Genomic DNA, 26,786 nt, shown 5'->3' with positions numbered 1-26,786 from the left:
ATGTAACATATAGAATATATCTGTAAAGTCATGGGTTTTCTTCAGACCCAAATCTGGCTATGAATTTCTGTGAATAATCACTATCCTTAGAATTATTTTTCTCTACCGGAATATTTCTTGTTTTGTATCTTGTTTTTTTCTTGTTACCTTTTTTTCAGAATAAGATTTGTCACACTTCAACCATAAAACAGACTGTTCAGATTGAAAATTAAGTTAAGCTTGAAAATAATGCCATTCTAAGAACTACTATGTTCACTCATGTGATCACTGAAACGTAAGTGGCGCCATCACCAGACAGATGGGCCTGACAAGATGTATTTGTCTTTGTCCAGGTAGTTACATATAAACCATGAGGTGCAACACAGATATTTTGACTCTAATCCATCAGACTCAGGTAAGTATGATCACAGTTGTGTTAAATTGCAAAGGAGACAGATAAATAGGTGCGACCGTTATAGTCTCTTTTCTGTCTGAAGGCTTAGACCTGATTAAAGTGCTTGTGTATGTATTTTGATTTGAGAAAACTAAATGTTATGTACTCCAGTATGATACCAGCTTCTACAAAATGTTTTGCTTTCAGGTTCCAGCTATGTTTTCCTGTTTTTCTACTCTTTATATCCTCCTGTCTTGCCCTAACCTCTCTTCTCCTACTACTTTTGCTTTCACACTTTTCTTTTCTCCCATGCTTTCTGTGCTCTCTCGCCCTTTCTCCCGCCTACACTCCACTCTTCTTCTCTCTCTCTCTCTCTCTCCCTCTCTCTGACTGTGCTGTCTGCCTCAGCTGTTCTCAGTTGCAGTGTGTGCTCTGTGCTGAGGGGACAGGGCAGAGCTGCGCTGAGTGGGGCTGAACTAGTCCAGAGGAGTGTTAAGTAGAAAGAGAGGCAGCTAGAAAAACAGAGTGAAAGGGGGAAGAGACAGAGAGTCACTGCAGATTGTGCTTAGCAAGCAGATTTGATTAACAGCTGAAACAAACTGGACCTGTTTTTCTTTCTTTAGCTAAAAGGAAGAGACTCAGCGATAACGTGGATGGCTGTTTAGACAGAGCTCCATGCTGGTTAGGGAGCAAGACAGAAAACTATGGCAATCATATTCAAACCTTCACACCGCTCTTAGGATTTAGTATGGTGGAGCTGGTGTCATAGTTGGGCTTAGTTCGGATAACTTTACCTTGGACTTACTTGTGAAGAAAGTTCACTTGCAGTGACATTGAACCATAACCCCTGACTCTGCTTTGCAGGTTCTTTTTCCCCTGGAGGTGGACTCTAATTCTGGCTTTTGACCCCTGGAACGGGGAAGGGTTTTTGATTTGGCTTGGGGACGAGAGCTTCTGAGAACCAATTTGGACTGACCCTCAACCTTTTATTTGTAGTCACAGGACAACAGGAACATTTCTTCTCCCAGTATTTCTTTTTACGCAGCCAGATTTGAGACTCGTGCACCTCACAGGCTGGAGGTGTGTATTTAAAGGATCTCTCTGGCTTCTCTTGCCCCAGGACCATGGGCTCTCTCTGGGGCAGCATTGTGCTGCTTTGTGGGGTCATAGTTCTCAGGACAGAGGGTAACGGAGCTCAACAGACCAAGAATAACATCCCCCGGCTAAAACTCTCCTATAAAGGTAGGTTTATTTAATTTGTATGTGTTTTTAATCAGAAATTTTGTATCTAAAAAATGCTGATATTTAATCGCTTGTGATTTGGCTTTAGTTACAGTCTGTCAGAGTATATTACATGTTCAGCCTTTAGACTTAAAGTCAGAGAGATGCTCCAAAATCCTAAAAAGTAAATTTAGTTAAAGACAATACATTAATTAATCAAGGTATACACAGTCTGTATCTGTGACAATATTGTGTGTAACTTATCATTTAAATTTAATTTTTTTGTTTTGCAAACTTGATTTATCTGATTTTTTTCAGTTATGTATAAAACTCAAACTGTTCCATATATTTGATTTGGTAGGAAGAGATATCATGGCTTTCTTATAGAGACATTATAACTGTTCATTTTGTAGTACATTGGTTCATTAAGAGAAAAAAAACCCACAGAATAATGAGATAGGATAAAAATACATTATAACATATTCTATTGTATCAAGAAAAGAGATATTTAAAATATTTTTGTAATTTAACAAACTCAATCAAAAGAGCATTCCAGCATGAAATATCTTCAGACATCTTTAAAGATGTTCATTATCTGGGTGTTTCTCTGATGTACTCTATATTTCTATGTTTCTGCGCCTGTTTTGATCAACTGCAGTTGTCAGTTTTGCAGTGAAAAGTGGTGCCAGACATGGACTCCCTGGCAGTTGAGAATCATTTATTCCCTCTCTCTTTCTTTTTCCTGGATGTCATTTTTCCACTCAATTCTTTCCTGCATGGTAATTATACTCAGGATGAATGGTGCAGGTCTGTTTCAGCAGATGGCTTTCCCAAAGAGAAATGTTTCTCGCTCAGCACTGGGAGATCCATAATTATACACACAAGCACGCGCGCACACATGCATGTATGCACGCAGACACACACAAATACACAGCCATCTGTAGATAGCTAATGATACCTGTGAGCATATCAGTCATTTAAAACCACATGCTGTCAGTTAGGTGGGACACACCCATGCAGTGATATCTCTATTAGAAGTACAGTCTTCAGGTAGCACCCTGACCAGCCTGCTTATGTTCCACCATCACCATATTAAGAATATCCATTCCATGTCATTTGCATTTTGGCTACTGGGCACAATATTTGGCACTTTCACTGGCTTAACAGCTTTAGCCAGAGGACAGTGAGCAGGATATATATTTTTTTTAATTTCTGTAAAGTGGAGGCAATTTTATTCAGGTAATAATGAAGAATTTCATCAACTGAAGGTCCCACTAGGCAAGTTACATGGGATTATTGCATTATGAATCATTTATATCAGCATATAAATTATTTATTACCCCTGTGAAAGGTGAAGCAGACTTAGATTTACATGAAAAGAAAATTTTGGTTCACTTTGGTAGGTTATGAAACAGCACAGTCTGAGAATTTGTTCAGTCTTGAGTAAAGTGCGTCTTAGCAGCAGGGCACGGGGGTTGTCAGGTGAAGGAACTCTGACCCCTACAGGTCAGTGGAAATACTTGGAAAATCTTCATGTGTCCAATTTAATGTGTCCATCTGGGTGCAGACATCCACACAGTTTTGACTCTAGGGACACAGCTGGGACGTTTTTATCTCAAAAGCAAAACCTGAGCAGCAGTCTTCTTCCTCCACAGTATGAACCCCCGACTGACAACAGTTATTCTCGCTTATGCTTTCTTTCCTGACCACCACACACCAACCCACCCACCCACCCACCCACTTTTACACACAGTCTCCCTCCTGAACCCCAGGAGATTCCAACAGATCTTTAGATGCAAGGATTGGGGGCCAGAAGGGCACTGGAGAAGGGGGAACGATAACAATGGTACCCCATGGCTACCTAAACATGAGCTTAGGTCCAACTGTATCAACAACAAAGTGAATGGGTGATGATGAGGTAGTAGGAGGTCGTGGGTTTACAGTACACTGCAGCACAATAAATAGAGTCATTTCACATATGTTTTACCTTTACATAAACTAATATGAGATCAATTCACACCCTCAAGGTAAATTGATCCTCTTGGGAGTAAACTCAGATCCATATGGTTTTGAGTTTATGGGTTAGGAGAAGTAGAGCACATGTTGTTTACTGTCTGGGGATGGGAAGAGCGGGTACTTTAGTTTTATAGGATGTGGGTGTTCTGCCAAAAGTACTCCTTCTGTCCGACCTGTCCACCCCTTTTCTGAGAAGAGCCAAGGGCTTACACAAAAGTACAAAGACATATCCACAGACACACACACAGATAAATACATTCACAGCAACACAACATCCTTATTCTTGAATAACGAGGTGGAAAAAGAGCCAAGAATAGACACTGAAACATTGATTTCCACTTTTTTTTCTCTAGACACAGCTAGTTTTATTTTGTGTTACTCCTATTTTCACTGTGGTGTCAGATCAGTGCTGCAGAACAGATAATTTCTCCTAAATGCCTGTAATTTATTTTAATTATTTTCATTTGCAGTGAAGTTGAGATTCTTGTTGACTCTGGATGGCCGTGGGAATTTATCCTTAACTCTCTAGATGTTTGATGAGGCTAAAATACATATTTGAATGTTTTCTCAGGTTCAGAATGTTGTTTCACTTGTTCTTTTTTGACATATTTCTCAATTTGTTTTCGTAGAAGTATTTGTAGTCATTTGACTTTCTCATCTGTTCTTCCTAACAACAGATAGTTTATGTGATGAATATGTTGACTTTTGTGGTCTATGTCTGCTTGCATAATCACAAGTGCTTGTGGGAATTAGCAAACAAATAGGCTTTGTTTGATGTAGGGATCAACAATCCGTGTAATCAGTGTCACACTGTTGACAAGAGTATTTTACTGTAAGCCATGTTAGCACCTTGGGTCAGTCTGCAGTTTGACAAACAGTCCCAACTCTTCAAACAATAAATAGATAGATTCAATTCCAGTTAAATATGCTCACTGATAATGACTTAATAGTAAATTGCAGTCTGTTTATCCATCATTAAATACAATAAACTACCTCAAACCTGAACCTCTATGAAGAAGAACTATAAATCTTAAGAGATGTGAAAGAGAACCTTTCGCAATTTCTGGTTGACAATGAACAAATTACTTGACTGATGAAGCTTGGTGGTGTTTTCCCTCAGGCAGGGGTGAATCAGTAACTGTACTGTATACACTTGAACTGATGCAGTGATATGTTCTGTTTTGTCAATGTGCAATCATACACTCGGCCGTGTGAACAATGAGCATCAGTGTAGCTACTGAACCAGGACCAAACATCAGTGTCCGTGTATACAATACGGCCACATGTGGGTTATTGTTAAGATGTGTTTCTACTTTTCCACAGAAAGCACTTAGATAGCACTGCCTATGCCCTCCAGTAGAGAAAGAGAAAGACGCAGAGAATGTAGGGTAAAAGAGTTTATTTTTATCGGTCTCACATGGGACTGTTGATTCTTTGAATCCATTCCATCTGCCCCCTCATCTCGCTCTCTGTCTCTTTCTCTCTCACTTTCCATATCTTGCTTTTTGCTATTCTGCCCTGCCCCTCGCTCTTAAACACATTGTAAAATAATGTAGTAGTGATGAGAGAGGGAGTAAAAGAAAAGGAAGCAAGGAAGAGGAGGATGCTAATGCAATTGTTGGTGGATGGACTGTAAAGCCTCACTCACTAAAGAAACTGTGGTAGTGGATGTGAAAACAAAAGTGACAGTTAAAGAAAAGTTGTCAGAAAAAAGCAGTAAAAAGTGACATTTCTGTGAATCTTGACCGGCAGCAGCCAACACCTGTTACAGTTCTTACATTTGTCAAGACACTGGTCTATTTGTCTTCCTGTCTGCTTGGTGAACTATTGCTTGGTGAGCATAGTTAGTTTAAAACACTACGTTTTACTTTTTTAAATTAGCTTTTGGTTATTTAAACTGTTTACCGTTTCAGTTTGAGTTGCAGGTGGAAAATAAACAGTAATAAAAAAGAGCATTGTTTCCTGCTTACATACACACCTGTTATAGTTTACCAGAGGCAAATCCAGTTCAGACATGTAAGGGCTACTGCCTCTGGCATGACTCAGAAACATCCTGTTTCATTCCAATAACACACGTCTGTATCCTGCTGCAAAGCACAATATGCGACACAAACGCATGCATAGACCTACACACAATACCCATAGAGCATCTGTCTCTGTGGATGCTTAGTTTTTAATAACTCAGCAGTAGTCTCTGTTGAATGGCCTGTTTCCATGGACACTACTCCCATAGACAAATTGTGTGTATGCTTGTGGGTGGATATGGGGATGCGGGTCTCAGTTCTTTCAGTCAGGGATGTGCTTTGAGGAGGAATCAGGTGCATTCGTCTGTCTGTGCAGGCCCTCCTTTCCCTCTTGACAACTTATTCCTTATAATGCAAACATATTTCCTTTAAATCCTATGAAAATGACACAAATACACTATTCATTTTGTTTTTAGCTATTGAATTAAGTGCCAGAAGGGATGTTTCAGGTTTTCTTTGCTCATATGTGTGCAAAAAGTATTTCAGTGTTAAAACATTTACCTTATGTATTTATATTCCTACATTAAAAAACATGTGGTTCCTAAAAGTAAAAATATTAAATGTGGTGCATGGTCCATCTCTCACAGTCTTTCTCTCCCACACAAATGTAGCCTTGGTACAGGTGAAAAAGGGTCAGAGGTATCAGGCGGGTGTTATTGTGCTGTCAGTGAAAAGCTTACAGTGGCTCCACTAATGATTGATCACCATGGCTACAGAGGAACATAAATCTGGGACACAGCTTCGGACTGGACTGTAAAGCAATACTTTATCAACAACTTGTTTTCACCTTGAACTTTTTTCCATTTCTAAGATTGTTCCTATGTTATGTGATATCCAATAATCTTTGAAGTAAATGAATTACTCATATTTTCAATTAATTTTCTCATTGAAATAAAATATGAGAAGGAAGGAACGTAAAGTAACTTTTCCCCAAAGTCAACCAGAACATTTTTTACACCCATATTAAATACTGATGTTGGTGAAAATAATACCCTGCTAAAAAACTATAAATATTATTGCCTGCATCATAAATTACAGTGCAGTAAATATTCATGGACACAGCAGTATTGTCTTGAACTGCTGTATGCTTTGAACAAGGCCCTTTATGCATCTGACGGACGCAGACGTCAAGAACACTTAAGGCCCTTGTGGGCTTCAGATGTCAGATATATGTCAAGTTCTGAGTGCCTCAGGGCTGGATCACACAGTGCAATGAATTTATATCTTAGACTGTCTAAATCTTTCCCCTTTACAGTAAAGCTGAGGCACTGGACATCAAATAAATCCTGAAAAGTCTTATGATAAAGACAGCAGTCTGCTCATTACTACAGTGTATTGTATAGCTGTGTGTGCAGTCATCCTTTCTGCCTTCCATCCACCTTGTCTATTTTTCACTGACTGTCAGTGTAAAGAAGAAAGAAAGAAAGAAAGAAAGAAAGAAAGAAAGAAAAGAAAGAAAATATTAGTTACAGTAAAGTAGCGAAAAGTGTGGGAAAATGCTTTAAATGATCCTGGTCTTATTAATAAATTTACAGAATTTATGAATGGGCCTGACACATGGTGCCCGTCTTTTCCTATTTTCCTTTCTTTCATATCAGCTTTTCTTTAGCTTGTGTCTTCTCATTCTCTCGGGCTCTGACACACTTCAGAGAGGGGGCATTCTCCCTGCTAAAATATTCATGTGCATGTTTTCTTGTTTTTTTTTTTTGTTATTTACTCTCTGATGCTCTCTTTCTCTGAGAGAGGAGAGCATCAAAGGAAGCAGGTCTTCTACTCCCTCCAATTGTGTGGGTGGTCAGTGGGAGGGGGTCACGGAGCGGTTAGACTTTGCGGGTGAGAACAAAATGTGAGAGAGAGAGAGAGAGAGCGTGGATGTGTGCATGTGGGAGTCTGTGTATAAATGTGTGAGACCACATGTTCCATAAAAACTGGCATAGTGTCAGAGCCAGAATTCCATTTTAGAGGACATTAAGGTAATGAGATCCTTAATATTTGTTTGTGACAAATTCATATTTCCGCTGTGAAAGCAAATGTCTACTTGTCTGCCCAAGTTGGCGCAGCTCTGCATTATGCTGCAAAACGTGAAGTGTGGCTTCCTAAAATCAGCAAATAGTAGCATGTCTTAATAACTGATGTGGTTTACAGTAATACCACAGTTTGGACCATGGAATATTAGCAGACCAATATGACATTTTATATTCCTTATATTCCTCCTATTTTTCCACTGTGTATGTACATATTTGTGCTTGGCTGCTCTGGCCAAGGTCACTTCACCAGGCAGACGGTTTGATCATTGGCTCCCAGAGCTGGCATTACCTGCCGAGTCCATTTTGGCTTGGCAATGACCTTTCACTATCTGTCAGCTGCTTCGGTTGAGTCAACTGTTAGTTTTGAGAACAATTTGTAAAAAAAAATATATCCTGAAATACCCATAAAGGAAGCTTTGACCAAAAAAAGAACACTATCCTATCCGAAATGTAGCCAACAACCAAATGTAACATTTATTTATTTAGTGAACCCTCGGGGCACAGACGAGTAATCCTCGAACAGACAGTGTGTGGTACTCTGTAGTTGAACCAGCAGACTGACAAATGGAGAGGTGAACCTGTGGTCAAAGAATGTGGTGCCTAGAAATGCAATGCAAAAAACAAAATCTTACCAAGTGTATTTTTCTTATTTCTAGTCAAAATATCTCATCAGACTTAAAATAAGACATAATCGCCTAAAGAGTAACTTGTAAGTGAGATATAACAACTTATTTTTAGACAATAGATCTTGAAAATCTTATTTTAAGAAATCTTACCAAGATAATTTTCACTTCTTCCATTGACAGTTTTTTTTTGCTTTATTCAATTTTGATTTTTGCAGTGTATCAAGCAAAGTGATTACCATTAAAAATGTAAAGTCTGTATGCGTGTTTTGTTTGTATTGCCTTTTTTTTCTGTCTATGGGTTCTGTTTGTTTATCATGTCCAGTGTCAATCTTTGTATTATGAACATATTACTTGAAATTATAAGTGTTATATTTGTTAAATGTTGAAAAGTTCTATAAATGTTGAAAAGCTCTATAAAAAAAAAAAAAAAAAAAAAAAAAAAAAAAAGTTAAATCCTAATACAGAATATATTCTATTATTTTCCCAATGAAATACTAGGCCTATGTTATATTTTTCCACTAATGTTCAAATTTAGAGAAATGCATAATTTTATTCAGTATAACGGATCATTTGAACAGCGGTGTCATATAACCTTAATTGACTGAGCTTTGAATGTTATTTGCAGCTGTTTCATCAGAAAGAAATAGCATAACATGAAAATATATCATTAAACATACCATGAATAAAACTTTTATACATGACCTCATCTGCAACTGTGATTTGTGCCTCAGATAGATTGTCATCAGCGGTGGTGGTCAAAACAATTCCCATGATCACATGCCACCTCACAACATCATCTACTGTTTTGATTGATAAACCTCATCCAGCTGAAATTACACGCTATGCTTTAAATCAAAAAGTTTAAAATAATATAAATAATACTGACCCGGTGGATTCGCTTTGATGGGATCTGCTGTTTTCATGCTGGCAGCAGTTGCTGTAATTTTCATGGTGGGATTATTATATTATACTGACCATAGTTTTCTTTCCGTTTACTCTGCAGATATGTTGGAATCCAACAACTTAGTGACATTTGAAGGTCTGGCCAACAGTTCAGCTTACCACACCTTCCTGTTGGATGAGGAGAAAGGAAGGCTTGTGGTGGGAGCCAAGGACCACATCTTCTCCTTCAACCTCCTTAACATCAGCAAAGACTATGCACAGGTGAAGCCAACATGGTTTTCTGTCTGTCTGGTGGTTTCATGCATTCATTCATCCATGACTGTAAATGTGTTTGCATTTCTGACCAACTTAATACCTGCTTCGATGTGCATCTCTATCCGGAGTGCCAGTCGGGGGATCAGGTATCTCGGGACTCACTTTTCTGTTTCTACAGAAAAGTGCCTTATGAATATTTCAGACCAGGGCTGTCGCACACGATCACATGCTGTGCCAGGCTTGTTAGCTGCTCTCGGCACACCTGGATAAATAATGGAGTAAACTGAAACAAAGTGGATAACAAATCACACTGTGGCCCCTTCAACCCTTATATACACACATGCATGCACACGAGGTGTAGCTCTGTCAACTAAAATTGATTCAAGGAGGGTTGATTGTTTCTCTTTGTTTAGCCTCAGTCCTAACATGTACAGGACCTGCTTTTGTGTTGTAGATCCCTTGGACGGCTTCTTCCACCAGAAGGGATGAATGCAAGTGGGCAGGAAAAGATCTGTCGGTAAGAACTAAAAGCAGTGGGTGTTAGCACCGACCTCTATGGATGTGTCTTTGTTCTGTTTTGTTTTCTATGTAAAATGTACAACAGGAAGTTTTAAAGTAGATCTTCTATTTCAGACTAGGATTAGATGTGTTCCAGATAGATCACACTTAATCCACAGACAACAACAACAACAAAAGATCTTTTTCTGCTTATTTTAACCAGTGTGTTGACATATCCAATCTGTCATGTGGACAATGAACCCTCTAGCTCTCTATAGGTCTGACTATAATCTCAGTGCCAAGATTGAGACCATCATTTGACCTTAATCACTTCTCAAGCCCCTGGGAACTCCATTTAATAGAGTGAAGCCTGGGAAATCTCTGTTCTTTCAGCCAGACCTACTGCAGTATTGCATGGATAATGTCATATTTTCATGGATCATAGGCATTAGTGATCCTAAGTTATTGGACTTTAATGTTTCCATGTTACTGTCTGAGCTTTAAATTACTGTATGTTCACAAATGGATGGGATTGCTTCACCGTAATGTCCTGACAACAGGCCACTTTCCAGTGTATGAAGTGGAAAACCTGTTATTACCTTATTAAAACTGATAACCTGATAATACCCAGTCCATTAGTGCATCAATCTGTCTGTCTATCTACTTAATTAGTTATTTACTTCATTCAAGCATTTTTGACCAAAACAAATTATTGCCAAAAGATGACAATAAATGATAAAACATAAGTGCAGTATTTAGTTCATGCGTCCATACTTAATATCACAAAAACAAACACATTCAAACATTTCATCAACTAATAATGGAAAAAATCTAAATCTTGCCAAGTATATTTTTCTCATTTCTAGTCAAAATATCTCATCACATTTAAAATCAGACATAATCACCTAAAGAGTAACTTTTCATTGAGATATAAGAACTTATTTTTAGATGATAGATCTTGAAAATCTTATTTCAAGAAATCTTACCAAGATAATTTTCACTTCTTCTATTGGCAGATTTTTTTTGCTTAATTCAAGATTTTTTTTTGCTTAATTCAAGCAAAAAAATCTGTCAGTGGAACAAGTGAAAATTTTCTTGTTAAGGTTTCTTGAAACAAGATTTTCATGATCTATTGTCTAAAAATAAGTTCTTATATTTCACTGAAAAGTTACTCTTTAGGTGCTTATGTCTTATTTTAAGTGTGATGAGATTACATAAAAGCAAGCCTAAAAACAACAACTTGTTACAGTGAAATTATTTGACTGTCTTTACTCCATAAAATCACCTTTCCATCATAATCATATGTGTCTTATAGTCATTTCTCTATCAGTTAAAAGTGTTATTAACATCTTTTTGAAGCTGCTCTTACTACTACTACATTACCTTACAGCAATGTACATGCACATATATATTGAATAAACACTCAATTACTTGGGATTTTTAAAGCCATACAATAGTTTTGCATAAAATATCTAGTATACAATACAAAGGCCTCTTGTTCTGGCATTAAGTTCGAGGATTTTTTTAGACTCTTTACCTCACTCACCCCTTGCATGACAAGCCATCACATCTGCCTGTATCTGGCCAAGTGCTGTTTTAAAGCAGCTTGTGTGGCGTTGTGAAATTGTGTAAAAACACATTGACGAGCTTCCTTCGCTCCCCGCTAGCCGTGTTATGAGTTCTATATTCAATAGGCCCTAAGGTAAAAGAGTGGAATGTAAAATCATGGCTATGCTGTTCATGCATCAGTTCACAGCCTTGCTACGGAGGCATTAGTCAGGACAGGGCAAGGTCTCCTGCATTTGCACCCCCCTGTATGGCTAATTTGAAGGGCTATGAAATCCTTTGTCTGTTTTCTGTAAACATTGTGGCATAGATGAATAAGATGCCCCGAAGGGTGGTCTTCTTGTTATAGAGTCACACAGTGATAATTAAAGGGGGGTCAAGCGAGATGGAGAGTGTGTCCACTGATGCTCCCTGGTGTAATGAAAGCAACCAGTTCAGGAGATGAAATACAGAAGGAAAAAAAGAGATGGATGGGTGTGAATGATGTGGCAGTCCTTCCACAAATGGTAAAGCTGCAGCTCCTAGCCAACCAAATCACTGCTGAGCACTAACAAGCAATAGAATTGAATAGGAAAAAGTTCAGATTACATTCTGTAACTACACAAAATCAAATAAATTAGTAGAAATATTTACATTAAGACATATATCCTCCTGAGACCCAGTAATGGATTTCTGTCCTCTGTAGGGAACAAAAATTTGACGGTTTTACTTAAAAAATGCTGTCCATTGCAAAGAAAATTCCATTAAATAAATAAATAAATAAATAAATAAATAAATATATAAATATATATATATATATATATATATATATATATATATATATTTATATATATATATATATATATATATACATACATAAAATAAAAATAATTTTTAAAATGTATGAAAAAAAACTGTTGCATTATGCAGTTTCCAATCAAGACAATTGTTTAATGTAAAAAAGCTAAATTTTTCACCTTCCTGAGTCTCCATTTTATATTTCTTGCTTTTATAATGTTCTTTCTTACTATTAATGAAATAAATACTACTATAACACTATAAGTATCACAGGGTCATTGAACTGCACACAGCACCATGACCTGTCTCAAACAACATGCTAAATATTTTCATTTATCATGAAAGTGTGAACAGAACATCCAGGAGAGTGTAATTCACTGCAATAATAATGTTCATTATTCTCCTTCAAAGGCTGCACATAAAAGAAACAGCTGCTAAAATGGAAACCAAAGCTCACACAAAGAGAGGCTGCAATCTACCGATGACCGAGTAAAGCCAGATGAACTTAGTCAGGCATAATTTGTGCTGCATTTCCTTTTTTTTTTTTTTTTCATTGTAAAAATGTAACAACATATTAAGTTTGATTTGAGGTCAGTTCTGTTCAGCCACGTGCTGCCGGAGCACGAGGGAAAATGGCATATGGCACTGGAACAATGCATATATCACATACAGATGCCCTCCCCAACCTCTTCCGCTCGGTCTGTAATGAGTAAGCAGTAAATGTTTAAGCCACTGATGTAAGAGCTTTGGAGAAATCAGAATCACAAACACATTTATACAGAGACAGTTAGCTGCTGTACAATATTTCTGATTCTTGCCTTTTTTTTGCCTGCTTCTTTTGTTACCCTACAGTCTAATACCCTCTTCGGTGGATTTCATGTTGATGCCACAGGAAATTATGTAGCCCTAAGGTCAGCAGTGGAAGATGCCACTGTGAAAAAAAAAGCATCTATTTGTGTGAGAGTACAGGAAAATTATAGTCATAGGTTCAAGTGGGAAATCTGGTCATAAATTTCCAGCAACTTTGCACTATGCTGATAAATGTTAGAATATCACTGATTTTAGCGTAGAGGAGCTGTGTTCTCTGTTAGAATCAAAGGCCCCAGGATTATAGCTTAGTCTTTTTCCTCTTTGGCCTGTGCTCTCAGTTTGGTTTGACCATATTTGTTTATCCAGAAGATCAATAAAACATCTATGTATCGGTGGATTTTATTTCATCTTTATCTTTCTACAGATTTTTAAATTAGAAGTGTTTTATTTACAGTATTGTACAGGAAGTTCATTAGAGTAAGTTTTTTTAGCAAGTTCTTTTTAGAGTATATACTAACCTCAGTGCTAATGTTAATGTGGTTACTAACCTGCTTGTTTTGTTTTGTCTATTCTCTATCTCTCTATCTATCTGTCTGTCTGTCTGTGTGTCTGTCTGTCTGTCTATCTATCTATCTATCTATCTATCGATCTATCGATCTATCGATCGTACGTAACAACTCACTTCTTTTCTGTCTTTGCTCCATCAGAGGGAGTGCTCAAACTTCATCAAGGTGTTGCAGCCATTCAACCAAACACACTTTTATGTATGTGGGACAGGAGCCTTCCATCCTGTGTGTGCTTACCTGGAGGTGGGCAAAAAACCAGAGGTACAAGCACAAGCTGTTTCTATTTTCACCTTCGATTACTGGTAGAATTTGTTTTGAATATTTGTACCAGGATGTAAACTAAAAACAGCATTTAGAGGCCAGGACCGTGTCATTATGGTGTAAATGCATTCTTTTCCTAATAAATGACCTGCTAATTACATTAAAATGGTTTCATTCAGCAAAATGGAGTGGAAAATTAAACACAGGGTTTCACAGTGTGCAGTTTTTCCAATTCATCACTTTAATATAAAGCTGCTGTGAGTGTGTTTGGTGAGTTCAACTGAGAATGAGGGAAGAAAATTGCTCTCTTCTCCTCCAAATGTCACTGAGTCAGACTTATAAATGTGCATTTCCTATTCATTAGTTGGCTATTTACAGACAATTAGAGGCAGGAAATATCCCTGAGAAAAGCCATTTACTGTATATAGATCATAACCTAGATATATAATTTGTTTACTATTAGCAGAGAGGTCACCAAGTCATAGAGAGTGGTGAAAATGATTGTTTATGATACTTTTCTGCATGCATCTGTGGAAACATTTAAATACTGAGTTAGTATAAGTTAAGTTAGTGTTAGAAAAATCAAGCCATCGTAATAATTTAGTTAGACAGAGCGTTTAAGTATTCATTTATGTATGATCTTAGCAATGTGTTAATCTCATGTCATTTAAACAAACAAACAAAAAAACATTAAACCCTTAGTAGATATATGCCATAAGCCATAGTATCACTGATCCGAAGATGGGAGACATATAGTCACGGAAGAATTTATTAGACCATCAAAAGTCATCAGAAACAATGGTTGTACAATCAAGTACTAACTCCTGTGTGTATCATGTGACTAAAACAGACAGAAAAGAAAACATGGAATGCCTAAAAGTACTGTTTTTGGCAGTTCAATGCCATAGTTATTGATGTAAGAACTTAAGTGATTTTGGTTATGATCAAGAAAACCATAGAAAATGGCTAGGTATCAGCTCTGAAATTAAAATCCTATGAGCTATGTTTGTTGTTATCATTATATTTGTCCAAATAAATGTACCTTTAGTTGTAACAGGCATTAAAATGAACAAGAAATGGAAGAAAACAAGGGTGGTCTAATAATTTTTTCCGCAACTGTAGCTATCTCCCAGACAGAGAGGAGGCAAACCTTTGAGTTTGGATTTGTTCATCATTGCTGTATGATTCTCAACTTTTTTCTCACTTTTGCAAGAATAAATAGCCTGACTTCATTCACATTCTTGTTTCAAGTGATTATTTTAACTATAATTGCTGGTTGTAATTACCATTTTCTTTAAATACTACAACATTCTTCTACATTTTGATGACTTTCAGTGTCCTGTGTCATAAAATATTTGCTAATCGACTCCATTTATTCACTATTAGTCCTGAGGTTTCCTGTCTCTCGTTTTCCCAGGATAACGTGTTCCGACTGGAGCCTCACGTAGAAAATGGTCGTGGAAAGAGTCCCTATGATCCCAAGTTACTCACTGCATCCATGCTTATTGGTAAGTTAACACCGGATGTGCTTGTGTTCTTGTGTGTGGAAGGTCATATAAAAAAACGTGGGAGTCCCGAAAACACCCTCTGCCGTGGTCTTTCATTTTAGCTAACATAGTGAGTGTAAAGTACGTGTGAATAACAGAACAGGGCATTCCTGTCATTCATTAAAAGCGGATCTGCTCTGTAGTTTGTGTTTACACAGTGTGAACCCGTCATCGCCAGGACTGTAAACTCTATTTCAATCTGAATATACCTCTTTTAAGTGGCGGGTGTGCATGGCAGATGACACTTAATTGGGTTTTCTGTGCAACATTTTGGCAAATAAACCAGGACTGTATGAGCATGTCTTTCTTCTCTAACCTCAATTATTGCTAGTCACATTGTGTTATATCACGCCGTTTGACCTAACAGATGGCCATTTTCCAGCCCATCACCCCATATTTCCTCCTCTCATCCTTTCTCCTCCTTTCTGTCTCACCAGCATTATTATGTACTCCCCCTGTCTCACACCTTTGTCCTGTCTCTCCATCCATTCATCATGCACTCGCCTTTTTTTCTCAGCCATGCCTACCATGTTAATACCAATTTCACACTCCTGATGTTCATCACGTCAGTCACTGTCTGTGTTCTCTGAGGATGCTAAGTCTACCTGAACTGTTAAACCCCTGAACAATTCTTCAGCCTTTCACACCTGGATCACAGGGGAGGAAGGACGACTGCATTTTCATCCTATACTTTCTATTCATTTTTTTTTTTATTCAGATGGGGAGCTTTATGCTGGAACATCAGCTGACTTTATGGGGCGGGACTTTGCCATCTTTCGCACTCTTGGCAAGCATCATCCCATAAGGACAGAGCAGCATGACTCCAGATGGCTGAATGGTAAGTAAAATAGAGTAGAAAATCAGCGAACCATAATTGATTTAAGAAACAAAATCATCTCATCATCTCAAATGTGTGGTGTCTGTATGTGTTGTAGACCCCAGATTTGTGGGAGTTCACTTGATTCCCGAGAGTGACAACCCAGAAGACGACAAAATCTACCTGTTCTTTAGAGAAAATGCTATGGATGGAGAGCATGCTGGGAAGGCCACGCATGCTCGCATAGGACAGCTCTGCAAAGTACGCTTACACTCATTAACACACAGCTGCATATCTGTTGAAATATACACACTCGCTGGCTGTCACAAAGGAAAATTCAAGCACACACAATAGGGGAGACACAAAGGCACACGCACTCTCACACCGACATAATGTGAAATAGCTTCTGTATCTGGAAAAACACTTGACGGGTGTCTGAGTGGCTTTCATAATGGTGGCTTTCAGAAGCTGTTATCTGTGATTATTTTTAGCCGGGAGAAGAGTGGGCTTTGTTGTGCCTGGTACAATCACCCCTGAAGACAGAAACCTGAGAGAAATGTTAAATGTCACCAGAACCTGAGAGGCGAACGCCTGTCAATGGCAGCACTGTTATCCTAATGCCAGGTTTTGGCAATGATCGGGTCAGCAGCACCCTCAAGCACCAAGGGATACTTACGCTAAATCATTTGCCTTGTTATGCCTTTCCAAATCCTATTCTCATTCATTAAATTGGAATCCAAGAAGGTGACTGCAGATCAGTGAATGATGTCCAGACCGTAACCTCACGATTAGCTGAGCCTTCCTCATAACAGTGTGATTGCCCAGAATGTTAAGAATCTGCTATGCTCAACACAAGACAAGCGATCCATTATGCAAGTTGTGGTATTAATTTGGGCCTGTGCATATTTGGACACATTCTAATTTACTGTCATGAATCAACACCAACTGAGACAAGTTTTTATGAGCCAGCACATTGAGCTTCTGTGTATGGATCCCAAGTTCTGCACTGGATCAGGCATAGATACATGCAATCTGGGTGTGTGTTTAGACAAATTAATAACATTAGTAAATAATGTGATTTATCAGTCTGAAAAACTTGGATGATGTACTATTTGCTTAGTAAGTAAATAAGTAAGACAAATCACTTTCTTCATTTCATGTTTCTGCATCATTTTGATAAATCAAATCCTTACACCTTAAAGCTTTATTTTCTTTTTTTTTTTCTTTTTTTTTTTTTTTTAGTATTGGAAAATATTTGCACATTTCAGTCAGCAAAGTAGAAAGTAACTGGAATATTACTGATGGAATGGATGCAGTTAGAACAGTTATCCCAACTTCATCTATTCACATTTAAAAGTCCCCTGTCAAGCCTTTTTTTTTCTACTAACCACACTTTCAGTGACTTCCTCACTTATTATGCTTTACAAGGTAAAACATGGAAAAAGTGACATCACTGGCAGAGGTTTGGTAGGTTTTATGCTTTGTGGCCAACCAGTAAAATAGCACACTTCATCCAACTAAGGGGTGACGGAGTGTATAATCTTGTTAAAGCGTGAAATTAGCCACTGTGACTCCTCTACCAGCATTTCATTCATTATATTCACAAGCTGATGCTTTCATCATTGTATCAGACTTGAAACTGCTACATTGTGAAAGATAAACTGTTATAATTATAATAGTGATTTTATGTTCATATTGCAATTGTCTCTGTTTATTAAAGAAATGAAAAAAGAAGTATTCACCATATCTGCTACTAAATGCATATGTGTGATCTAACTAACAGAATGACCTGGGAGGGCACAGGAGCCTGGTAAATAAGTGGACCACCTTCTTGAAGGCTCGACTTATTTGTTCTGTTCCTGGCAGCAATGGAATAGACACACATTTTGATGAACTACGTGAGTAACTCTACAACATGCTGCACATAGATAAATGCTCTCCCTTTGTTGGACAATATGGTTTTAATATAAAGAACCTTATGTTTGGCTTTCAGAGGATGTTTTCATCATGAGCACAAAGGATCCCAAGAGCCCAATCATCTATGCAGTGTTCACCACTTCCAGGTAGCATGGTTTTCACATTGGCTGTAATTCATGGTTGCGTGACCTGTGTTTTCCTGACTTTCTTTTTTTTTCCTCTCCATTAGCAACATCTTTAAAGGTTCGGCTGTGTGTATGTACAGCATGACAGACATCAGGAGAGTGTTCTTGGGTCCTTATGCTCATAGAGATGGACCCAACTATCAGTGGGTGCCCTTCCAGGGACGTGTTCCCTACCCACGCCCTGGAACAGTACGTGCAGTCTGCTTTCAACACACACAGATGAACTTTTGAGCAGCTTCTTACAGTTAATTCGTACTTATATGACAATGAATTGAAAGTTTCTTTTCATATATTTTTTTCTCAGTGCCCAAGCAAGACATTTGGAGGATTTGACACAACGAAAGACCTTCCTGATGAAGTTGTAACCTTTGCCCGGAGCCACCCAGCCATGTTCAACCCTGTATATCCCATTAACCATCGACCAATTATAGTCAAAACGGATGTGGACTATCAGTTCACACAGATAGTGGTGGATAAAGTAGAAGCAGAAGATGGACTTTATGATGTTATGTTCATAGGCACAGGTGTGCATTCATGTATTTTCCATAAGGCTCTGTAAACATTGAACAACTCATTGATTGAGACTTTATATTAACTTTATACATGTATTTCCATTGTATGTTAGACATGGGGACAATTCTGAAGGTGGTATCCATCCCCAGAGGTTCTTGGCATGACTTGGAGGAAGTCCTTCTGGAGGAAATGACCGTCTTCAGAGTAAGTTTCTAGAATTCCAGGCCAAATTATTATTATCGATCTGTACAGTGTCTAATAAATCTCTTCTGTTGTATTTGGATTATTTCTTTTCTTACAGGAGCCAACAGCCATTACAGCAATGGAGCTTTCAACAAAACAGGTATTGATTTATCTAAATACTTCAACAAAGTGCTTTAAAATCCTGTAGTAGAGACATCAAACTCAGTCCAGGACAATGGTATTAAAAGAAATGACCTAAATAAATGAGTGTAATACATCTTGGATATAGACACACTTAAATGCAGCTGGGACAGACAGGTGGAAATAGTAGCTTTACGCAAGAATGTCTGTTTGTCAAAAGTGTTTTCATGGTTTACATAGTGAGAGCTCTTCACGGTAGGTGACACATCTTGCCGTGGGGCTGGCGGACAGAACAAAGACACTTTTGTCTTTCAACACTTTGAGATGAAACAACGTGTTATCACACAAAGATCTCAATTGTTAGCTTTTCAGCGAACGGTTAGCTAATCATCCTAAATGTAGGGGAGAAACAGCCATATAATTGACAGGTTGAAGAGTTCTGAGCACATGTAGTAAGATGGTCTGTCCACATTCCTGACTTGTACCGCTGCTACTCTTGCAAACACATGCTTAGCCAAAAAATAGGCGTATTAAGCACTCCACCCAGCCAGACTTATGTAAACATACTGTGTATTGTAGCTCTTACAAGATAAAATGTCTTATTTCTCTTCTTTATGCACAGCAACAACTTTACCTTGGCTCAGACATTGGTGTGTCCCAGATGCCTTTGCATAGATGTGAGGTTTATGGAAAGGCCTGCGCTGAATGCTGTCTTGCCAGGGATCCTTACTGTGCATGGGATGGCACCGAGTGCTCCAGATACTTCCCCATGGCTAAGAGGTATTGAAGACACAGTCCACATGTATTACTTGGCATCTTACATAGATTTTTTTTGTCATCATTTGTTTAACTCTGACTTGTTTAGCATTCATACATAGTATTTTTGATCAGGAATCTATAATGCAATATATCTGGCCAAGTAAACATACTGAATTTGACACATGCCTTGGATAAAGCAACACTTACTCAAACTGAAACACATTGTAAGTCATTGCAGCCTGCCAAATATAAAACATCTGTTTAAATCATTGCTTGTTTAAGAGAACTATTTGTTTAAAATACAAACTATACTTTACTGCGGAAAACACCAAATCAGATACAAGGGTTTTCGCATACAAATTGAGGACATATGCAGTTGGACTGTAACTCAACACTGATGCAGTGCACACTTGGAGGTAGTGCAGGCTTTGTATATTTGCCAAAAAACCCTAAAGGTACGGGCTCATATTTCTACCAGAATGCTAGAAATTTAACCTGCCTCATGTGTTTACTGTAAGAGAAAACCTAAGTAAATTATGTCTTGAGGCTGTAGACTACAGGCGAAGTAGGTGTGAGAGGTTTCACTGTCGTGGACTAATCTGTGTGTGTTAGGGTCAGACATTCAGTTGTAATGGTCAAGTTTAGGTTAAGACATGCATGAGTATCCTCACAGGGCAAAACAAGTGTGTTCTTTGTATTCTGCCTCCAATCGTAACTCCATGGATTCTATTTGTTGTTCAGTGTCCCGCTGCTTTTTTGACATTAGAATGTAAAATACACACCTGCATTTATGAGCGAGCACACCAGGTAAGAACATTGGGAAACAGAGAGAGAAAGAAACTGTTTAGTTCATTGTTACCATAGTTTCTTCAGTTATTGTTTATAGAAAATATCCTTGGGGTTATAATTGACAGTGTAGTTGAAACTCCATCTCAACTGCATTGTCAGCCCATAGAGATGGAGAGACAGGCTGAAATGATTGATTGGGTTAAAATTCCTCTGTCACACACACCCTATAATTAAAGCTTTTCTACAATGCACTGTGCTGGCTCCTGTTAGTTTATCTTTTTGTGTTGGCCTCCAATATGGCTGCACATCCAAACCACAATTTAATACGCACATTCACACAAGCACAGATGAAATCCACTCCACACACATAAATACGAATACCCAAATGTCTCTGCTGACTCATGGAGGTGTTTATTATTTTTTGTTCTTGCAGGAGAACAAGGAGACAAGACATCAGGAATGGAGATCCGCTGACACAGTGCTCAGACCTGCAGCATCACGGTACATAAACACACGTAAAACCTGTATTCCTAACACATATTTATAAGCCATTATTCAATTGTGAAAATGTATATAAAGTGAGAATTGAGAACTGAATGTGCTTGAATGTGTGTGATGTTGTTGTCTTTACATTTTATGTGTGTCTGGGGGTGTGAAGATAAGAGTTGGTCCATCTGAAACGTGTAATTAACATGGTCCGAATTCCTCTCTGTTGCCAAGACCCCTGCATGGTTGTCTCTTTTTCATGGTCTCAGTCCAAAAGCAAAACTCTGTGGTCTAGTATACTTCTGAGAATATTTAATAACTGGAGAAGAACAAACTTGTTGTTCTCTGCAGGCCTATTTGAGTTGGAACAGCTTCGATACAAACAAATTCTGTTACTCGCAACCACCCCCCACCTGTTTGACTGACTTTATTTTGGATTAAAGATCTCAGATAGAGAGACAGCAAACTTCAGTTTACAATAATGACTGTGAAAGAAGCAGTAGATTAGTCAGGAAAACATTAACCTTGCAGTGCAAAAACAATCTAACTGTATAGCATTTATATACTTGAAGATCCAGGCTTTAGTCACAGCCCATTTCCTTCAGTGGTTGCTGCTGTAACGGAAGCTGCACATGACTGATTATGATAGAAACATGCTGTCAAAAAGAAAAAGGAAAACCAGACATTGTTACTCTGAGGGATAAACTTCTACACTTTTCAGACAGTTAAACATATCTTAAAGTTTTTACTTTTGTAACTAACTTTCTTCTAATTGTTGCTCTAGATGAACTAAACGGACAGACAACTCTGCAGGATAAAACTGTGTATGGTGTGGAGAACAGCAGTACTTTCCTTGAGTGCAGTCCAAAGTCCCAGCGAGCGCTGACATACTGGCAGTATCAGCGCTCCACTGATGACCGCAAGCAAGAGGTTGGCTCTACCTTAAAGAAACTTTAATCTAATTTTCAGAATAGATAAATGGAAATGTTAGCTGATAAGGATTACTTTAGATAATACAGTCTCAGATTTTATAAATATTTAATGTCACAGCTATGTCAAGTTGAAAGAATTTGTAATTAGATTTTTAAAGTACCTCATATTAGTTTATAGTGAATCTAATTACTTTCATTTCTTTATCATTCTGTCTGCAACTCTTTCTTTATTGCCTTCAATTTTCTCTCCATGTAGATCAAATCAGAGGATCGTTTCATCCGCACAGACCAGGGCCTGCTGATTCGCACACTTAACAAGAAGGATTCTGGGATCTATCTGTGCCAAGCAGTCGAGCACGGCTTCATGCAGACACTTCTGAAGGTGACTCTAGAGGTGATTGACACCGAGCGCCTGGAGGATTTGCTACATCGTAACGAAGAAGCTGCCAGCAGCGCCCCCATCCAGGACCTTCCCCCAGCTCGAGAGACTCCAAATCAAAAGCTGTGGTACCGAGATTTCCTGTCTTTGGTTAATCATCCGACTCTGAACAGCGTGGACGAGTTCTGTGAGCAGATTTGGAAAAGGGAGAAGAAGCACAAGAGGCAGAAAGCTCACCTGGTGCAGCAGGTACAGACACAGCAGCAGCAGCAGCAGCAGAAGGCGATAGTGAACCCTCACAGCCACATGCATGCTCAAGGGCTGGCAGCCAAGTGGAAACATCTGCAAGAGAGGCAGAAGGGGCGCAACCGCAGGACCCATGAACTAGAGAGGGCCCCCCGCAGTGTCTGACCTATAACCCTGGACCTTTTACACCTAACCCTAAAACAGCACTCAGTTCCCATTCTTTAATTGTGATTAACTCAACCAGTTTTCTCCTTCATGCTTCTACAATGACTGGAAAGAAAAGTTAAACTGACATAAGATCTTGTGGTTAATGTGTCACCTGCGTGGGCAGCCATGTTTACAGTACACCACTGCAGAGGACAGCAGGAAACAGGATGTCCTATCACACCAGACATTTGGAGCATATTATCTCAGCTGGCCTTTGTGGCCTGAACACTGCAAAGGGACAGAGTCACCCAGCATAAGAACTAGATACGTACAGTATACCAGCCTTGTAGATGTGACTGACTCCATGTTGAGATGACTGTGTCAATGGCATTGTCTCATGGCATGCTAGTTAGGTGTCTTTGTTAGTGTGCAACAAAGTAGATACCTGAAAAAATAATTTGTTTGTTTTTGATACACAAATATAAAAGAAGAGGAAGTGGGATTGTATTAAAACCACCTGAAGAGCAAATGGACTTGCAGTGGAACTACAAGCACAAGATAAGCTGTTGGAAAGCACAAGATGGGATGTATATGGAGTTGTAGATGGTTAAAACAATGAAATAGGACAGAAAAATGCCCAAGCACTGCAAGAAACTGGGAGCAATGTTCACTATTTGTCGAAAATATATAACTGTGTAGCTAAAATGTGTAAATACTGTACTCTTCTCATACTAAAGGGAATGGCTTGCAGTTGTCTTGTTGCTTTATGTTGCTTCTCCTGATAGAGATTTATTTAAGAAAGTTTTCTCGAAAGCAGTTGTGAACAGGGATACTGTGTACTAGTCTTTATCTCTACACCCTAAACTTTCCAAAAGAAAAGTTTTATTATGTTTTATTTATCTTTTCTTTTTTTTTGCATCATCAAATTCCTTTCAGCAGTCATAAAGTTATCATCTTTGTAGACTTTGTTGCCAGCTGCATCATGCCAGTGCTTAAATATGTCCAACGAAGTTCTTCCATGTTGTTTGTATTTATTGATATACAATAATGTACATTCTGGAGATATTTTTTTTTCAGTGTGCAGGTTTTTGTTTCCTTGCAGTATATCATTTGGTTTGATTCAATGGATTTACAGGACCAATCCAAATAACTGTATTATCACAGATACTGTAAGACTGGAAGCTATTTATCAATATTGTTTAATTATTACCTTATCACATATCAAATACTGAGCAGTTACTCGGTATCCATACTGTATTTTTCTTCCGTATTTAGGCTGCATATACATTTTCTTCACAGACAGAGCAGTGTGATAACTTGATTTCACTGCATGTAATAGAAAAACAGATATAACAATCCACTATAATCCAATGCACAAGAATACACCCACAAACCTGGAATGTAGCTGTGAACATTTTGTAAATAGAAATACTATGATCTATGTTCGACAAGTATGACACTGTGTACTAGTGCATGTGAATACTATTGTAGTGTTCCTGTTTTGCTATAGCAATGATATTCTAGTCTGATGTTGTTCACTGTTATTCTGTTGTTTGCTTATACAGTACACAATATTAATGATTTCGAAGATGTAAATACTATTTCTATTAGGTATTCAGAAATTATACAAACAGGATCTAAATAAGGTCTCAGTGGATGTCAAAGTCCACACACCAGTTAACAAAAATGAACAATGTCACTGAGCATTGCAACACATCAGTATGTAACATGACTTTGTCTTTTGAGTGTTTGACAGCTTCATCTATTTTTAAAAGTCAGGTTGAAGGAAGATGAGAAACAGCTGGAGCCAACGTTGAGAAAGTGATTTTAAGCCAAGGAGTGATGTTGGATGCCAGATATGTGAAACTTTCAATAGAGAAGGGCATACGATACGATCATCATTATAAAGACAAAATATAGTGCCTCACTGCATCTGTCTTAGACATATAGTGAAAGTGAGGAAATGAACTGCTGCTGCTGGGTTTTTGGCATGATGCTGATGGTGATGTACTCTACTGATCTAATAAATGTCTCTTCATAACGTGCTGGTTTAATTAGATCTATTTTTAATGTGCTGCCACGATTACAGTGAGTGAAAAAAGGTTTCCTGTGTGGAAAAGATTAGATTTGGAAGCACCTTGCTGAGTTTATTTCCATACTTATAAGAAAAAGTTTTATAACCTTCCACAACTTCTGTTCGGATTCATTTAAAGTGGTACTTTTTGTGCCGCTATGACTATCACAGGTTAAGTAATAATCTAATAAAGCAAAGCATACCAATATAAGAATGACTTAAAATGACAAATGATTCAATTAGCTGAAGAAATTACCATAATTCATTTTATATTAAAAGTGTTGATAAGAAAGAATATCCAGCATTTATAAATCAGTGTCATGAGACAGAGAAATCAATGAAAGTTGTCATTAAGATCTTGACATTTGATGTGATCGGCACCAAGTTTCTTTGGATCTCCATGTCTGCAACTTAAAATACCAAAAACAAAAGAAACCAACTATTAAAACCCAATTTTTAAGGTTTTATTAGACCTACATTTCAATCAACTGCATGTTCTAATATTAACAGTGCACTACTGCTCCCTGGTGGTTGTACTGCCTAAGTGCATGTTTCTGCTTTATTTTAAATGATTTAATGCTTGTACAGTATAAAATGATTACTACATGTGTTTAATATACATATGGCAACCACAGATCTATAGCTAAAAAACAATACTGACTTTTCATATATAATAGAGCTTCTGTTTAGTCTTTGGTCACCTTTGGTCTTGGGTCAGAGGTCAGATAATTAATATCTCACCTGGGCTTTCACCTTGACCTTTGGAGTCACTTCATCTCCTGCTGTGGGTCCTCACATGCTTCAAAGCAAACTGCTTCAGACGCTTCAAAAGGAACATCACTGAAAGTTAAAACTGAGATGTGTCAGCTGGGAGAACACATACACTTAAAGACTGTGGATGAAAAGCAGTGTGGCTGTGAAAGTGTGGTGTTTATGTGTCTCAGACTGATGGAGAGCCTTGTATGGTATTAATATTTATGGAACACTATAATATTGTGTTAGATTTTTTGCAATAATATTTCAGTATTTCACAATGTGCTGTTAAAAAAATGCACAGATAAATGAATAACATTTGTTTAGTTAGCAAAATATTACAAAAAAGTTCTTGCAAGGTCTAAAGTTCTCACAAGGTCCAAGCAAAAACTGATTAGGCAGAATTTTCCTGTGTTTTTTTTTTTTTTTCTTCCATCTGCTGCTGCTCACTAAAGTCCTTGATAGAACCACTCCCCAGCGTTGCACTCATACCTTTTACCACAGAGCGTGACTGCCCTCCGGTGGTAAAGGGGACCTGAACGTTACTGTTGAGCTCCAATATCCTCAGCTTTGACGGAAAATAGCAGTCCCTGCTTTGACTCAGAGCCAAGGCTATGGATGAGTGAGAAGGACCGCCCTGACAGTCACACAAAGGACCACTAGACTCAATGGAAAAACTGACAAATGAGTGACAGAGTGGGAGAGCAAGAATGTAGTGAAGTAGGCTATTACAGTTGTTTTCATTACATTGAAACAGCACTGGTTCTTTGGGACTATTTGTTTGTGGAAATTTGTATTCAATGCAGCACTTTCAGTTTTGCTTTAGTAGCCTTGGTAAGGGTTAGCAACTGAGACAGTGCATGATATAACTCAAACATTAAATCTTAAATAACTACAAGAAGTACAGCACTCTCCATTATAATAATTCAATGTGGTTACTACAATGTTTGACTCATCATATGAAATTTAGAGCACATAGAAACAACAAAAAAACT

The 26,786-nt window shown here is 38.0% G+C and overlaps 1 protein-coding gene across 1 annotated transcript; it reads left to right on the top strand.

The window, feature by feature from the left end:
- Nucleotides 1-789: 789 nt before the first annotated feature.
- sema3ab (sema domain, immunoglobulin domain (Ig), short basic domain, secreted, (semaphorin) 3Ab) lies at nucleotides 790-25,005 on the top strand. The gene is made up of 17 exons (XM_030136708.1): nucleotides 790-1,615; nucleotides 9,291-9,451; nucleotides 9,900-9,962; nucleotides 13,804-13,923; nucleotides 15,341-15,431; nucleotides 16,189-16,308; nucleotides 16,406-16,548; nucleotides 18,071-18,185; nucleotides 18,281-18,350; nucleotides 18,434-18,578; nucleotides 18,694-18,913; nucleotides 19,015-19,106; nucleotides 19,204-19,245; nucleotides 19,849-20,006; nucleotides 21,208-21,275; nucleotides 22,045-22,190; nucleotides 22,449-25,005. The coding sequence occupies exons 1-17, from the start codon at nucleotides 1,498-1,500 to the stop codon at nucleotides 22,980-22,982; spliced, it is 2,406 nt and encodes an 801-aa protein (XP_029992568.1). The 5' UTR covers nucleotides 790-1,497; the 3' UTR covers nucleotides 22,983-25,005.
- The last annotated feature ends 1,781 nt before the right edge of the window (nucleotides 25,006-26,786 follow it).

Source organism: Sphaeramia orbicularis, chromosome 6 (genome assembly GCF_902148855.1).
Source record: "Sphaeramia orbicularis chromosome 6, fSphaOr1.1, whole genome shotgun sequence".
Taxonomy (NCBI): domain Eukaryota; kingdom Metazoa; phylum Chordata; class Actinopteri; order Kurtiformes; family Apogonidae; genus Sphaeramia; species Sphaeramia orbicularis.
The sequence above is the reverse complement of the archived record's forward strand: the minus strand, read 5'-3'. Positions and strand labels throughout refer to the sequence as shown.

Coding starts and splice junctions, on each gene's coding strand:
- sema3ab (XM_030136708.1), top strand. CDS start 1,498: ATGGGCTCTCTCTGGGGCAGCATTGTGCTGCTTTGTGGGGTCATAGTT. Junction 16,549..18,070: donor GCATAGGACAGCTCTGCAAA/GTACGCTTACAC, acceptor TCTAACTAACAG/AATGACCTGGGAGGGCACAG. Junction 18,351..18,433: donor GCAGTGTTCACCACTTCCAG/GTAGCATGGTTT, acceptor CCTCTCCATTAG/CAACATCTTTAAAGGTTCGG.